We start from the raw sequence: 16,745 nt of genomic DNA, 5'->3' as shown, positions 1-16,745 counted from the left end.
TTAAGTCAAAATGAAGGGGAATGGGGAGGTAATAATTAGATTAGAAGGGCAATTTCCTTGCAGGGTAGTTGCCAGTTATTAAAGATATAACATTTTTTTCCCTAAGATACTCAATTTATTTCACGAGTCTTCTAAAAGCATACAAACAAATATCATACGTTAGCACACATATATGGAGTCTAGAAAGATGGTGTGCTGCCAGTGAGTCTATTTGCAGGGCAGCAGTGGAGAGGCAGGCATGGAACAGACTGAGGACACAGTGGGGGAAGCAGAGGGGGACGGGTGGAGAGAGTAGCATGGAAGCATATACGCTACCACACGTAAAACAGAGAACCCGTGGGAGTTTGCCGTGTGACTCAGGGAGCTCAAACTAGGGCTCTCTGACAACCTAGCGGGGGTGGGCTGGGGTGGAAGGAGGGAGGCAGGTTCAAGGGGGAAGGGACATATGTATACCTATGGCTGATTCATATTGATGTATGGCAGAAACCAAGAGAATACTGTAAAGCAATTATCCACCAATTAAAATTAAACAAATTTAAAAAATAATTTTTAATGAGTAGCCAAAAAAAAAAAAAAAGGCAAATTTTCAGTATTAACTATCTTTTTCTGTTAAGAAGTGACTTGCCTTCACCCTTACCTCTGTTTTGACTCTCCGGAGAGCCCACACAGAGTGCAGACCTTGAACAGTGTCATAGGTCATGACAATGGAGGGATCGGTGTGGAGAAAGACAATTTTCATTGCATGATCTACAACATACTGTACCCGTGATGAACCAAAAAGACCTTAAAGATAAAACAGAAATGATCAAGTACAGGACAATGGGCTTCACAAGACTTGTTTATGAAGTGACTTCTTGCAATTCCTAAAGACACAGAGAAATGAAGGTAATTAAGGCATAAAATCCATTAATATATTAATATGACATAATTAACTCTCCATTTTTAATACATTTACTTTGGGCATCAATTTCTTCAAACATATTAAAGATGAGAATGTTATGAGCTTTTATATCACACACATGTACTTAAATGTTAATGAATTTAAGCCATTAAACTCATCAACCACAGGTAAAAGGTCCATGATTCCTTTAATAACTGACTTATTCATAAATTTTAATCAACTATTCTGCCAAATTTGACTTCCTCAGTGGTTCTTTTCTTCTGTATGAAATCTGTCCTCGATGGTAACCATTCAAACAGTGCTGAACAATACACTGTTGTTTCTGTTTTACTGGGAAGACACACAAAAATAAGTTTTTTCCTAGTGAGTTCAGCTTTTATATCTATAGTACTACAAACAAGTTCCTATTTCCTTATTTGACAGTTTCCAAAATGTTTTCCTCTCAACATATTTAAAAAATTTTAAAGAATTGGGTTATAAAATTAAGAAGTACATTATAAAGAAAGAAAAATCACTCATAATTCCACTCAAAATAATTATTACTAAAATTTTTAGGAGCATTCCTCCTAGTTTTGTTTTCCTGTACATATTTTTTGTTTTTACAAAATTAGAATATTGCATTTAGTTTTGTACCTTACTTAACAAGAATAAGCAATTCCTGAGATTATCAAATATTATTCAAAAATTTGAGCAATAATGGCCGCATACCATTCAACCATATGCTCTGACATGTGTGCTTAGGTTGTTTGTAGTTGTTAGCAGTATAATATAGAATTATCAACAAACTTTTCTGTATAAGGCCAAAGAGTAAATAGTTTAGGCTTTGCAGACCACAAAGTGAATCAGTAGCGTAATTTATTTTGTTTTTTCCTACAACCTTTTAAAAAGGTTGAAACCACTCTTAGCTCATAAGGCTTAGGAAAATAAGCTGGATTTATCTGTAGTTTGCCAAGCCCTGATAGAGAAGATAAAAATCTCAGTGGTATTTCAGAATATATACTTGGGACTATGTCCTTAAAACTGGTTAAAAAACGTAATTTTTTTTTTAGCCTTCAAGTATCATTATTCATAATAACCTATGTTTGATCACATTTAAAATTTTAAAATAAGCATCTAGAAATACGTCTAGAAAATATTAAAAAATTGAGTCCCAGAAAATTATATTATGAGCAGGGTAAATGAAATATTAAAATTTATACCGTAAAGGTCTAAGGCCCTCCATTTCTTTTTTCCAGAAAAAAGAAACAACTTTTATTTTATCTAAGTCCTGTTGATTTATTATTAATTACTGAGAAACAGAGTACAGAATCATCTACAGCTAAGTTAGAAAATCTATCACTATTCCTGGCTCTATTTTTACTAAAATAAGAGTTGTTTAAAGTCAATACCAGGATATTCAATGAAGTAATATGAATTATTTTCATAATTATTTTTTAATGCTTAAATTATTTTATCTTTATAAGACAAATCAAATTTTCATAATGATCCAGCAATCCCACTGCTGGGCATACACACTGAGGAAACCAGAAGGGAAAGAGACATGTGTACCCCAATGTTCATCGCAGCACTGTTTATAATAGCCAGGACATGGAAGCAACCTAGATGTCCATCAGCAGATGAATGGATAAGAAAGCTGTGGTACATATACACAATGGAGTATTATTCAGCCATTAAAAAGAATACATTTGAATCAGTTCTAATGAGGTGGATGAAACTGGAGCCTATTATACAGAGTGAAGTAAGCCAGAAAGAAAAACACCAATACAGTATACTAACGCATATATACGGAATTTAGAAAGATGGTAACAATAACCCTGTGTACGAGACAGCAAAAGAGACACTGATGTATAGAACAGTCTTATGGACTCTGTTGGAGAGGGAGAGGGCGGGAAGATTTGGGAGAATGGCATTGAAACATGTAAAATATCATGTATGAAACGAGTTGCCAGTCCAGGTTCGATGCATGATACTGGATGCTTGGGGCTGGTGCACTGGGACGACCCAGAGGGATGGAATGGGAAGGGAGGAGGGAGGAGGGTTCAGGATGGGGAACACATGTATACCTGTGGCGGATTCATTTTGATATTTGGCAAAACTAATACAGTTATGTAAAGTTTAAAAATAAAATAAAATAAAAAAAAAAAAAAATTTTCATAACCTCCTTTATTTCCTCCCAACTCCCAAACTCAAATAAGAGTCTGCGTAAAAGAATTTATAAAAATACACTTACTTCCAGATTTGCAAACTAGTGGTGTAATTTCATCCAGTGGATGCAGCATGCTGAACAGAGTGGGTAAAGGTTCTCTAGTAAGGACAAATAAACAATCAATCACCAACTCCATTTGTGCACAAATTTTGAACATTCCTTGCAAACAAATGTCTTCTGCAGACTAGCAACTGGAAACCTACAGTCTTGAAGAACAACCCTCTAAACTCTGACATACCGTTTTTCACAGTATCTTTGCTTTTCTTTCTAGAAATCTCTCTAATGCAGAGTAAGTCTACACACACACACACACACACACACACAGCACAGAATCAGTGTAGCCCAGGGAGGACCCGCAACCAGCTGTCACCACCTTACAGACCAACCGAGAGAGGGGCGTAAGGCAGTCATTTTTAAAAAACACTTTTCTTAGTGGCACTGTGTCTGACAGCTAGGAAAGAAATTTAGTCCCCTAGACCTATTTACAAAGGCATGTACTTTAAAAAGGAAGAAGAATAAATGCTTCAAGTAAATTAAATGGCTGCTTTTTAAGGAGTGACTGAAAAAAAAGGAAAAGAACGGACCTTCTATCTGAACACGGAAAGAGATCACAATCTGTAAGCAATCTTCTCCAAACTTAGTACCTACTCCTTGCAACACACTGACAGGTAACTGGACGTTCCTGCCCTTTGGCGAGCTGAGAGCTGATTAGGGAGACAAACTAAACACATTACCACTTATTACACACCTACGACTAGGAAGCCCTATGTCAAAGACTGTACACATTAGCTCATTAAAACTCTGCATAAAACCTAGCAAGTAAAGACAGTATTCTTCCTTTAACAGGTAAGGAAACTAATGCCAAAGCTAATGATTTGCCCAAAGTAACATGATGGAAAAAAATGGTAGAGCTAAGAACTGAGTCTTACTATCTTTAAGCCAAGAGTTCGCTCAGTTTTACTACCTGGGGGACAAAAGCTGAGATAATTAAGTGCCAAGAGAGAAGTACCAATAGAACTCACAAGTGTACAATGATGAGGTGAGAGAAAAGGCATCTATCTGGACTGACAGCATGGAAATTATCATCATCCCAAACTTTTGGGCAAGCAATTTTACCTAAGAACCAACAGAAAAAGCCCAAGGAATCATATTCTGACCTGCATACCTGGGTGGGCCTGGAGGAACCTCACATGAAGAGCTGCTTCGTTCGAACAGCAATCCATACTTGGTGGGCCAAACATTTGCAACCTATTTGGTAAAAGGGTAAGGAAAAACAGAAGTAAAAGAAATGACTCTTTATAACATGTTTTTATGAAACAATATAGAACATTAGATTTTTCTTCCAATATAATAAGAGCTTTGCAGACTAACAATCTATAATTCTAACAAGGAAATCTAAGAGAAAATCAAATATACGGAAGCGAAGTTTTATCTAATATTCCCACCAGTGGCTAATATCAGTACCAAACTGACAATGTGATTAAAGTGTAAAGACTGCATTAGGGCATGAAAAAAGACGATGAGAAACAGGAAAAAAACTAATATTGCTCAAATGGTTGAGTATAACCAATGTGATTTCTTACAAATGTACTTAAAATGGGAAAAAAAAAAAAAAAAAAAAAATTCCCAGAAAAGATTTCACAATTCACTTCACTAGATAATTTACCTTTTAGGCAAAGGATGGAAATGGCAAGCAATTACAGCTGCTAAAATTTAGCTATTTTATTTCAGTAAAAATAACATTTGTGATTACACGATGTGAGAGCAGCAGTACTTCTGAAATCAATTAATTCAAGAATAAGCTCCAATAAAACACAAAAAGATTGAAACACTCAGACTTACCTGAAAAGGTAAAGAAGCTATGTAATCCTTTCCTTCTATGCTATGCATGTTGATACATGAGCTTTGCAATATACATATGCATCTTTCCACTTCATCACTACCTGAAAAGGGAGTACAAGATACATGCATTTTTTTTTCAAAAAAGGTTCCCAAATACAAGTTACAATTTCCAATAGCACAAATTCTTTAATGACCAACATAAAAATGCTCAAGTTAAGCCACTATTATTAGTGGCTACTTATTTTGACTGAAAAAAAAAAATGAGATAAACATTTGGAATCATAAGATCAAATAAAATTTCAAAAAGAAACTTACTGTAGTCCTTATCAGACTTATCCTGTGATATAATGAAGTCACACCACAATGCCTAAAATCAAAACAAAATGCTTAAGAAAATGGTATCTAAATAATAACCTATTAATTAATAATATCTAAATAATAGTGTCACGTACATAACTGTCCCACCTTATCAGCTCAACACATACATATGGGAATAAGGAAAAATAAGATAAAATTAGACTAATGATAACTATTTTCAGATAAACTATGTCTGCTAATAAAGTTTATGAAGAGAAAAGGGAAGACAAAAATCAACAAACCTACTAGATAGAAGCTTTGAAGGAGAAATGAATTCAAATAGAGATTCAACCTATAGTAAACCCTATATCCTATACAAAGCTAAAGATTATTGTAAAAGCTGAAAACTGCCAAGCTATTTCATAATCTCCAGATTCACCTAATGATTTTATCACTCTTTGACACACCTAGAAATCCCTCATTAAACGCTCATTTTAAAAATATGTGTGTGTGTGTGTACGTACATACCAGGAAAACTTTTAAAAACCATTAAACTTTAACTGGCATGCTTGACAATCACATTGAAATTATCTAAAGAACACTAGACTGGAACAAACACAAGCTGGAATCAAGATTGCCAGGAGAAATGTCAATAACCTCAGATATGCAGATGACACCATCCTTATGGCAAAAAGTGAAGAACTAAAAAGCCTCTTGATGAAAGTGAAAGACAGTGAAAAAGTTGGCGTAAAGCTCAACATTCAGAAAACTAAGATCATGGCATCCGGTCCCATCACTTCATGGGAAATAGATGGGGAAACAGTGTCAGACTTTATTTTTTTGGGTTCCAAAATCACTGCAGATGGTGACTACAGCCATGAAATTAAAAGACGCTTACTCCTTGGAAGGAAAGTTATGACCAACCTAGATAGCATATTGAAAAGCAGAGACATTACTTTGCCAACAAAGGTCCGTCTAGTCAAGGCTATGGTTTTTCCTGTGGTCATATATGGATGTGACAGTTGGACTGTGAAGAAAGCTGAGCGCCGAAGAATTGATGCTTTTGAACTGTGGTGTTGGAGAAGACTCTTGAGAGTCCCATGGACTGCAAGGAGATTCAACCAGTCCATCCTAAAGGAGATCAGTCCTGGATGTTCACTGGAAGGACTGATGCTGAAGCTGAAACTCCAGTACTTTGGTCGCCTGATGTGAAGAACTGACTCACTGGAAAAGACCCTGATGCTGGGAGGGATCAGGGGCAGGAGGAAAAGGGGGCAACAGAGGATGAGATGGCTGGATGGCATCACCGACTCGATGGACGTGAGTCTGAGTGAACTCCGGGAGTTGGTGATGGACAGGGAGGCCTGGCGTGCTGTGATTCATGAGGTCGCAAAGAGTCGGACACAACTGAGCAACTGAACTGAAAGGCATTTTCATGTGCCTTTTTAATTGTGGTAAAACATACATAAAATTTATCATTTTAACAATTTTTCAGTGGCATTAAATACGTTTACAATGTTACATGGGGGGAAATAATCATCAAAAAGATCACTGGCTTCAACACTCCTATACAGAAATGCTTTCACACATCGTCTGAAATTTGGGAATAATTCACTTTACCCTTCCTACTAAATTGTTATAAGAGTACAACACTCATCATAAAATAGTTAACGGGGAAAAAGGGCAGTGTCGAGATATGATTTCAGTGTTTACAAATAAAGAACTTCACATGAATAAGAAGCCTCTAAAACCTTCTGTCAATAGGCTAACAATTAATTCAACTACCAAAAATGCTTTCATTTTCCCCCCAACTTGATATCCTAAAATCTTTCAGTAAGAAAAGCTGAAATGGTACAGTGAACATCTGTCTCACCTAAATCTGACGGTTGTTACTAACCTTTTGTGTATCTGTTTATGTGTGCATTCCTATACAGAAGGATGTGGGGAGTGGGGAGGTGCTGTTTGAAAACTGCACACAGCATCACTTCACCCCTAAACCCGTCATCTTGTATTTCCACCTCATCATCTATTTCCTAAAACTGAAGACGTACTCCTATTAAACCTATAGGTTTAACCTATAAACTGTCATACCACTTGAGGAAAAAAATGTAATTTTCTACTAGCACCTGATATCCAGTCCATTTTCAACTATTTCAGATTTTCTCAAGAATGTCTCCCCTTTTTAAAAATATAAATGTATTTCTTTTAATTGGAGGCTAACTACTTTTCAGTACTGTAGTGGGTTTGCCACACACTGACATGGGTCCGCATCGGGTGTGCCTGTGTCCCCATCCTGAACCCCTCTACCTCCCTGCCCGACCCATCCCTCAGGGTCATCCTCGTGCTCTGGCCCCAGCTGGTTCTCAAACCAAGATTCAAAGTTCATTTAACGACATTCAAAAAATACTGCATTTGCTGATGTCCTTTTAGTCTCTTCTAACCTAGAACAGCCCCATCTTTCTTTCCTGCTTCTTGACTAACTTTTTAAAGAGGCCAGAATGTAGACTGTTCCATATTCTGAATTCATACAATTGTTTTCTTGTAGTGTTTTTTTTCCTTCTATTTTTAATTATGGAAAATTTCAAATACAAAGTAAACAGAATAACATAATGAATACTCATTAGCCAATAATTATCAACCTCTGGCCATTCTTGTTTCATCTATACCTCCAACCCACGCCTCATCTCACGATACTTTAAAAATGTACCCTCTAGTCCCCATACTTTCTATAACTGGAAGGTTGAACTAGATGCTCACGTTATATAATCTGGGGAAGAAACTGAGAGGATGACAACATATACTGCATCGTAGCTGGAGTCTAGTGTGCCTTTGTTCCACTACTAATGATGGCAAAGAATCACCTGGTGGAAATGGAGACCAACAGATATCTCTACAATAGAGATACATCTGTTCCTTTATACTAGCAAGTGATCCACAGAGTAATACCCTGGTGCATGCTCATGTCTTTTCACCCAAGAGTGTTACTATTCATTAACAATCCTTTTCTGAATCAATTATTACAACTGGAGGTTACAAAATGATGATTTTTTTTTTTTAACTCTATCCTTCTATTTTTATTAGTTGGCACTCTTCCACAAATAAGGGAGATAAACTGCATGTCTTCCTAAAAAGGAAGGGCAAATACTTAATTCCTTCTCTTTAATTACTAAATATCAGAACAGATGTAGGTGTAATATCGAACTGCAACGAGACCAAGTAGGTTTTTCTCTCTCTGATTGTCACTAGGAAGTAGGTATTATTGAATACCTGCAATCAATTATAATCAGCGTGTGTTAAAGTATTCTTTGTACCCTCAATGTCTTAGAAATTTTTAGCGAGTAATGAATCTTATCACTCAAGAACAGTGTTTAAAGACTCATTAAACTGACAAGTTCAGTCGCTCAGTCGTGTCTGACTCTTTGCGACCCCATGGACTGCAGCATACAAAAAAGGACAGTGGGAAAAACTGACTGACAAAGGACAGTGGGAAAAAGGTGATGCTACAGGAAACAAACGGAACTTTTAACATGTACACCCGGCTGCTGGGATCACTGTGCTATTTTTATTATTTCTGTTAAATTTTAGGACAAACATTGTTTTTAAGTGTTAAATAATCAAATGCTAAAATTCAAATCAACTCACCTGTTGAACAGGACTGTCAACTGTAAATGCTTTATAAACAGCCAATGCCTGGCTTTTACTTCCTTTGCTCCAGATAACCATGTTTCCAGCCATGTAGAGTTCCTCATCGTAATCTACTTCTTCTCCAATTTCACTGACACCTTTCCTTAACTGCCAGCTCTCCTTAAAAGTTAATACATACAAGACATGTTTAAGCACTTTTTCAATAGTATGGAGCAAGATTTACTAATTAAATCAAATAATTATCCAGATACAAGTCTCCTACTCTCTCTTTGCCTGTGGAGTAAGACACAATCCAAGCCCAACTTTTAGAAACTCGATGCCACTGATTAACAAAGTGGGGTGTCTGGGTATGTGCATTATATATCTTATAGGATGTTTCATGTTATACTATCATATTATTTGTCCAAAACATAAACATGTCTGCAGATCCCAAAATGAAACCAGCATGCCTGGGGAAACTAAAAAGGTATATTAAGTGTAGGGAGAAGTGATGGAGAGGGGCAGTGAGGTGCATGTGGGAATCACTGAGGGAGTTTATCCACAGGGCAGACTTCCCTGCTTCACAGCTACATTCAACTTCTGTCCCTGGGCATTAAAATTAAATGGGAGAAAGAAAGGTTTAGATTTCTAACTACACAGACTTTCCTCTCCCTGAGATTGTGGTATCCTAAGTGGAATAAGGTGGGAAGACTGATTTTCTGACACGTTAATGTCTCATTCCCCTATTTAAGACCTAGGAGACACATGTAAGTTTTTTTCTGCAGCAGGGACCATTCCTAACTCTACCATCTAATCAAACAACATGATATCTGGTCCCCACATACTAAGTGAAGAGAAAGAATGGACCATAACCATAATACTTACTATAAAACCATGAGTTACATGTCTAAATAAATGGTTATGACACCATAATACAATGAAGTCATTATTTTAGTCTTGACTGAAATTACCAAATCTTAACCACTACCCTAGAAATACCATTATACTCCTTTCTCAGTGGCAGGTAGTCTAAATTACAAGTAGATCGCAACATTCTACATTTCAAAAATATTATGGGAAAGAAACTTAATGGAACCTTCTGTTTCTCATGGATGGTAACCTCCTGAAGGGATCCCACTAGGCCAGCAGCACCATCAGAAGACCATAACTCGGAGGCTGGCTGAAGCTGGCGAAGCTGGAGGTTCAAAGCATTAGGGTGGTGCTTGCAGTGGTCTCGACCAAAAGGAACAAATTCCTGCAAATCCCCGGCTGCAATCATTGTTGCCCTTTCTTCATAGAAGTTCGACATGGGTTCCAAATATCAACATTATTTCTGTATGAATTCAAACACATTGTAGTCAGCTTCTGGAGTCAAAACCAGAATAAAATGCCATAAAAGTTTACAGAAGAGCCATTAATTCTTAGATGAGTGTCAAATAATCCTATTATATTTTAGTGTACAAGTAATTAATAACATCGAGGGTCGTTTCAGACCTGCCTCTCGGATGATTCGTCATCAGCACATTTTAGTTGGGCCCACAGAAGGTTAGCACTGAAGGCCAGCACCAGGCTGAAGTGAGCACTATGTCCCACAACACCTTTCCCGTGTTTCACACTACACACTAGCTTTTCCACATTTCACACATGAAGCATTCAGACAAGGTGCACTTTATAGCCCCATGACTGCCCAGCTTCTTAACATTAAAGGTCATTTCTGTTCATTTCCGCTGAAACCTAATTTGAAAAACACATTTCAAGGATCACTGGCATGTTGGAATGAAACAAACCAAAAAACCCAAAACCTCATATTACCTCTAATTCGTCGTAAGTTGAACTACTCCTTTCAGCTGACCAAGCCATAAGTGAAAGTCAAAGTCACTCAGTCGGGTTCGACTCTTTGTGACCCCATGGACTGTAAAGTCCATGGAATTCTCCAAGCCAAAATACTGGAGTAGGTAGCCATTCCCTTCTCCAGGGGATGTTCCCAACCCAGGGACTGAACCCAGGTCTCTTGTACTGCAGGTGGATTCTTTACAGTCTGAGCCACCAGGGAAGCCTGATCAATCCACAAAAGACCTAATAAACTGTCAAATGTGACCAACAGTTATGACACCCCAGTCGACCAGAACATATAACTACAATCAATTCCAATTTGAGGGCCAAACACAGGAAACCAAGGCATGAAGAACTCTGGCCATGGGACAGCCATACTTGTAGCAAATTGAAGAGTCCTAGTTTTTAATACAATGTATTTACAGTACAGCTCATCACCATAAAGATGTGGATGAGCTGTGGGTGGAAACATGCTTCTTTACTTCCAAAACATTTCTACATACAGTAATGGACAGCCAGTAAAATTCACTGTGTGATATAGTAGATAAGGTAGATGCTAGTTTTCTCTCCAAGACAATACCTATCCTAAAAATGGATTTTGTGGCATGTCGAAGCTGAAATCCTCAAACACATATATCAAAACCAACATTCAACCATAGTACCATAAACAGTGTTTGGAACAGCACTCACAATTAAAAGTTTAACTATATTTGACATATCTCTCATCCCATCTGAGGTCTTTTTGGCATCAATAGGGTTTTTTTTTTTTTTTCCTGCACTATCTCAAAGCCCCTGTAATTCCTATGCAGCTCTTCCAGGGTCAAAGTTATTTTGCTGTGAGTTAAATGCAATTCCTGACACAACTGTATGTCATAATCAAAACACTTATTTTTCTCCGCTAAAATTCAGAACTGAGAAGACTTGAACTTGGGATATAACTGAAATAGTACCTTATAAAACTTACAAGAAAACAACAAAATTCATTTGGTCTGCCTATCAACAGAATAACAAACGTTTAAGAACTGACCGGAGAGTTTACGCTACTTCAGTTTAGCAATTTTGGAACGTTATTCTATTAAAACTTAGAAAATTACAAAACTATTAATTATAGTTATTTTCACAGTACAATATTTTTGTACTATTTACGAGAACATATTTAATACTTTTGCAATCTCAATTTTTTACGTGTTTTTACTTATCAGGGGGGCAACATAAAGAGCTACAGATGAAAATACTGTATTAAACTGATACGCTATAAATCAAGATATCAGCCTTGCTTAATAGCAATAAAAACTACCCTGCCAGAGGTAACCACAAAGCTGCTTCAAGAGTAAATTCGACTAAATCCAAGTGCACACACAAGACAGTTTGAGCCTCTGCAAAAACGCAGAACTACCCCGGCCCCTCTAGAGTCAGGAGAATCCATCAGGCTAAGAGCTTGAGCCTCAGAACTTCGTTTAAAGAGGGCAAGGGGCCGACCTAGAAGTTGAGACCCCCAGGGAAGCTGAGACCCCTTTCGCGCTGAGCTCAGCAAAGCAGCCGGCGCGGAGCGTAAGAGAGAGATGCACGCCGGAAAGCACAGCCCGCAAACTGGGGTCCCCATGGCTCCAGCGCGCGCTCAGGGACCGTCCCGAGCTCCCAGCCCTCCCGATCAGGGAGCGGGTGTTAGGACCTTGGGACGAATGTTAGGACCACGGGATACGCGATGAGCCACCAGGCGTGGCGGACCGGGGACCACACCTGTGTGACTCGGGACGCGTCAGGCGCGGCGAGCCCCGGCTGCTCTCCGGAGGCGAGGGGACCGAGAGGGCCCAAGAGTAGCGGCGGGGATGGTCACGGTGACTCCTCGGCCACTGCAGCTTCTCATTCCCTCTCCCTCCCCTGTTCCGGAGGAAGACTGGGCAGCAGCTGTGGACAAGACTGCTAACAACAGGAAGGCGTGCTGGAGAACCTCTCACCCGAGACGTTCAAATGGTCGCGTCCATCTTGACTTTCCCGTCGTGCCTCGCGCCGGGGTGGGGCTTCGGCAGGAGCGCGGCGAGCCTGCGGCTGTAGCGCCTGCGCAGTTGCGGGAAGGATGCTTTGGCCTCCCGAAGGCTCTGTGGGTGAAGAATCCGCCTGCAATGCAGGAAACACAGGAGATAAGGGTTCGATCCCTGGCTCGGGAAGATCCCTGGAGAAGGAAATGGCAACCCACTCCAGTATTCTTGCCTGGAAAATCTATGGACAGAGGAGTCTGGCAGGCTCCAATCCATGGGGTCGCAAAGAGTCGGATGCGACTCAACGACTAAGCACAGGCACCTTCTGTAGCGTAACCGCTGTGACCCAAAGCAAGACTACCTCTGCTAGGGTCTGTGCTGGAATAGGACCTTCCTGGTGTCCAGGTCTCCACGTCGTGTCAATACGAACCTGACCTGCCTCCTAACTATGAAAAAGATTTTCTGGCCAGTTTCCCTCTCCTCTCCTGACCCCCAAATGGGAGGTATATGCCTCCAGGCTTGAGGAAGGGTGGGGAGTCTACTCATTTTACCCTTTACCAGTGCACTTTAACCCTTCTGACGTCTGGACCCTTTGAAAAGTTGATGAAATGTATGGTTGTTCTGCAATTCATGGGGTCTCAAAGAGTCGGACACGACTGAGCGACTGAACTGAGCTGAACTGAACTGATGGTTGTTCAAGCATTCAGTCGTATCCAACTCTTTGCAACCCCACGGACTGCAGCACGCCCTGCTTCCCTATCCTTCACCATCTCCTGGAGCTTGCTCAGACTCATGTCTATTGAGTCGGTGATGCCATCCAACCATTTCCTCCTGTCTTATCCCCTTCTCCAGAGGTCCTCAATGAAAACATTGCTCCTAATATCTGAGCTCCACAAAACATCCCCAAGCGATTCGTAGGCCCAAGTTAAAAACCTCTGCTTCACCCCTTCCTCCCTGTCTATGGAATTAACTGTAGAATATCAGGCTTGTGAAAACAACAACTTTCTTGAGCTGTAATCTCACTGTGTGGCATTGCTAGGTTTAAAGGACTAATAGGCCTAAGAAGTTAAGTCACTCGCTCAGTCGTGTCTGACTCTTTGCAACCCCGTGGACTGTAGCCCACCAGGCTCCTCCATCCATGGGATTCTTCAGGCAAGAATACTGAAGTGGGTTGCCATTTCCTTCTCCAGGGGATCTTCCCAACCCAGGGATCGAACCCAGGTCTCCTGCATTGCAGGAAGATGATTTAACCTCTGAGCCACCAGGGAAGCCCCAATAGGCCTAAGAAATAAAGTTCAAATACTTTATGCAGAAATATAAAGTTGCCTGAAACTTCTGTGTCTTCACTAAAATTCTCTACTTAGAGTCTCCAGACACACCTTAACCTTGGGGCCTTGGTATATTGGTTCATTCTAATATCTTTATTTGAAATGTTGACCTTTAGAGTTTAGTTCAAATGCCTTTTTTCAGAAGGCTTTACTCCAACAGGAAGTCTCTGAGTGCCACCATCTGCTATTGTCCCACCTCAACCACCACCATGGCCTGATGCTACATGAGCCCTATTTCCACCGGCCCTGTGGTCCCCACCACCAGTCACAAGGCCTTCTCCCCTGGCTTCACTGTGTCATCAGGCCAAAGTCACACTCCCTGGGGCACTGGATTCTCCTGCCACCGCCAGACTTGGAGGAAGTGCCTCTTCACAAGGTGTGTGAGTTGTCTTCGGAAGGGGCTAAAGACATAAACCCAAAAGTGTAGAGAGCAAATTTAGTGTGTCACTGTTGGTCACTCAGTCGTGTCCAACTCTTTGCAACTCCATAGGCTGTATTCCACCACACTCCTCTGTCCTTGGGATTTCCCAGGCAAGAATACTGGAGTGGGTAGCCATTCCCTTCTCCAAGGGATCTTCCCCACCCAGGGATCTAACCCTGGTCTCCTGCAGGCAGATTCTTCACAGTCTGAGCCACCAGAGAGCAAATTTTGATCAGCAGAAAGAAGGCAGATAGGAACCAAAGAAGTGAACCCTGTCCTTTTCCCTCTGCCAGACTATTCTACAGCGTAGCTTCTCTGCACAGCCTGCCAGGAGACGTCCTTGTGGCCGAGCAGGCACGCCTGCCAAGCAGTCAGCTGAGTTTTTGGCAGTGGCCAATGCAATGCTTCGTATCCGTCCCTGCTCCATTTTCCCTTGCCTTTATTTTCTTTCTTGGGCTAAAGCATCAGCACTCATCAAATTTGCCTCCAGCTCTATTTTTTAGGGAACACAGTCCACAAAGAGTGTCCTATGCTGCTTATTGTCCAGTCTATGAATACAGTCACTGAAAGGATTCACCCAGCTCTTCCCCGAGTGTTCCCTTGTCTGCTCATAAATTCTCCTCAAGATTCCTCTCCATGGTCTCAGCCTATGATGTTTTCTCAGGACTAGAGTTTCCTAAAACACAGGACTTTCCATTTATTTTTGGATGGGAACAGTGCTTAAAAAAAAAAATTGTAGTTCTTTTAAGGATTTCTTTTGTTTGTTTGCCGCACCACATAGCATGCAGGATCTTAGTTCCCTGATCAGGGATGAACCCGTGCCCCCCAACAGTGAAAGTGCAGAGTCTTAACCACTGGACTGCCAGGGAAGTCTCTAGAGGGACATCTTTAAACAGCACCATCCCTTTTCTGAGTCTGACCATTTTACTTCCAGTATGGGTGGCTCATTGCTGTTGTTATTGTTGTTGTTGTTTTGCCTATGGAGTGAATTTTCATGGCAAAGAGTTCCCGAAACCAGAAGAGGAAACACTTTTATTCTGCCATCGTGTTCACAACACTGAATGGTAACTTTTCCTTGTGCTGTTTTGCAATGACTATGGAAGCCATTGTTCCGGGAGGGCCTGGAATTAACCTGAGCTATCCTGCTAAAGTTTCTTTATGGCCCTGGCTCCTGGTCAGGGCATGAAGCCTACTGATTATTCATGTTGATTTGTGGGATGGAGGAGGTTCAGGGAGATTTGTACCAGCTTGTCAGTGCTGTTTATTGAAAACAGTGAGATACAAGGACCTACTTGTCCAACACAAGGAGCTATACCCAATATCTTCTAATGACCTATAATGGAAAAGAATCTGCAAAAGAATATATGTGTGTGGTTTGTGTATAACTGAGTCACTGTGCAGTACATTTGAAACTAACACAACATTGTATATCAACTATAATTAAAAAAAATTTTTTTTAAATAAAGAACAAAACAATAAACAATGAGTTACAGGATTTGCACATGGTTTCAGTAAGACCCCAGGGCTTCCCTGGTGGCTCAGATGGTAGAGTCTGCCTGCAGTGCGGGAGACCTGGGTTCAATCCCTGGGTTGGAAGATCCCCTGGAGAAGGAAGTGGCAACCCACTCCAGTATTCTTGCCTGTAAAATCTCATGGGTGGAGGAGCCTGGCAGGCTATGGTCCATGGGGTGGCAGAGTTGGACACGACTGAGTGAACATGTCCATGCATCGGTGTGACCCCTAGAGGGAGCTGCTGTGGAAGCCAGTTATGCCTTGGGAGTATGCCTAGGTGACCCGGGGCACGTAAAAATCCTCAGCTGAACTTCTCTTTGGGGCTCCCTGGTTCCGAGGTGTTCCCAGTGGTTCCTGATCCAGGAGAGGGAGTGCATCTGGCCACACATCTTCCAGAAAGGGGGACAAAGGATCCTGTGCCTGGTCTCTCTGGAATTCTTACAGTAAAACAACCACGAACTGTGTTGCATATTAACTTAACTGCTGTTGTTATATTGTGTCCTGTTTCTGTAACAAACTGTAGGAGCTGGATCTGGTGAGTCTTTTTAGCAACTGGATTCCTGTTTAACCACCACTTATTTATATCAGTGCACTTATGTTCAATGCAGTATTCCAAATGGATTGCTTCACCTGAAGCATGGTCCCCCAAGAACTTTACACCTGTGCCCCAGCATGCTGCTCAGTACACTGACTGGAGGATCTTCCATGCACCACCTACATTGCCCAAGAAACTACCTGAGACTGGTGCTTCCCCTAAGAGGTGGGGTGTTCTGAGTGGACTTTCTTACGGCACCACGTTAGT

General features: G+C 40.6%; 1 protein-coding gene across 3 annotated transcripts in view; it reads right to left on the bottom strand.

Annotated features, from left to right (window-relative positions):
* Nucleotides 1–12,726, bottom strand: part of ANAPC1 (anaphase promoting complex subunit 1) — a 99,137-nt gene extending 86,411 nt beyond the window's left edge. For all 3 annotated transcript variants that reach the window (XM_025260581.3, XM_044925568.2, XM_044925569.2), the window contains exons 1-8: nucleotides 12,444–12,726; nucleotides 9,967–10,203; nucleotides 8,889–9,050; nucleotides 5,265–5,316; nucleotides 4,950–5,050; nucleotides 4,273–4,355; nucleotides 3,132–3,205; nucleotides 638–783 (exon numbers count right to left, since the gene is read on the bottom strand). In XM_025260581.3, the coding sequence (XP_025116366.3) occupies nucleotides 638–783; nucleotides 3,132–3,205; nucleotides 4,273–4,355; nucleotides 4,950–5,050; nucleotides 5,265–5,316; nucleotides 8,889–9,050; nucleotides 9,967–10,179 (831 nt within the window). In that variant the 5' untranslated portion in view covers nucleotides 10,180–10,203; nucleotides 12,444–12,726. The remainder of the gene's footprint in view (nucleotides 1–637; nucleotides 784–3,131; nucleotides 3,206–4,272; nucleotides 4,356–4,949; nucleotides 5,051–5,264; nucleotides 5,317–8,888; nucleotides 9,051–9,966; nucleotides 10,204–12,443) is intronic.
* Between the last annotated feature and the right edge of the window lie 4,019 nt (nucleotides 12,727–16,745).

The sequence above is a fragment of the Bubalus bubalis genome, chromosome 12 (genome assembly GCF_019923935.1).
Source record: "Bubalus bubalis isolate 160015118507 breed Murrah chromosome 12, NDDB_SH_1, whole genome shotgun sequence".
In the NCBI taxonomy this organism is placed as follows: Eukaryota; Metazoa; Chordata; class Mammalia; order Artiodactyla; family Bovidae; genus Bubalus; species Bubalus bubalis.
Note: the sequence above shows the minus strand (reverse complement) of the source record. Positions and strands in the feature narration are given on the sequence as shown.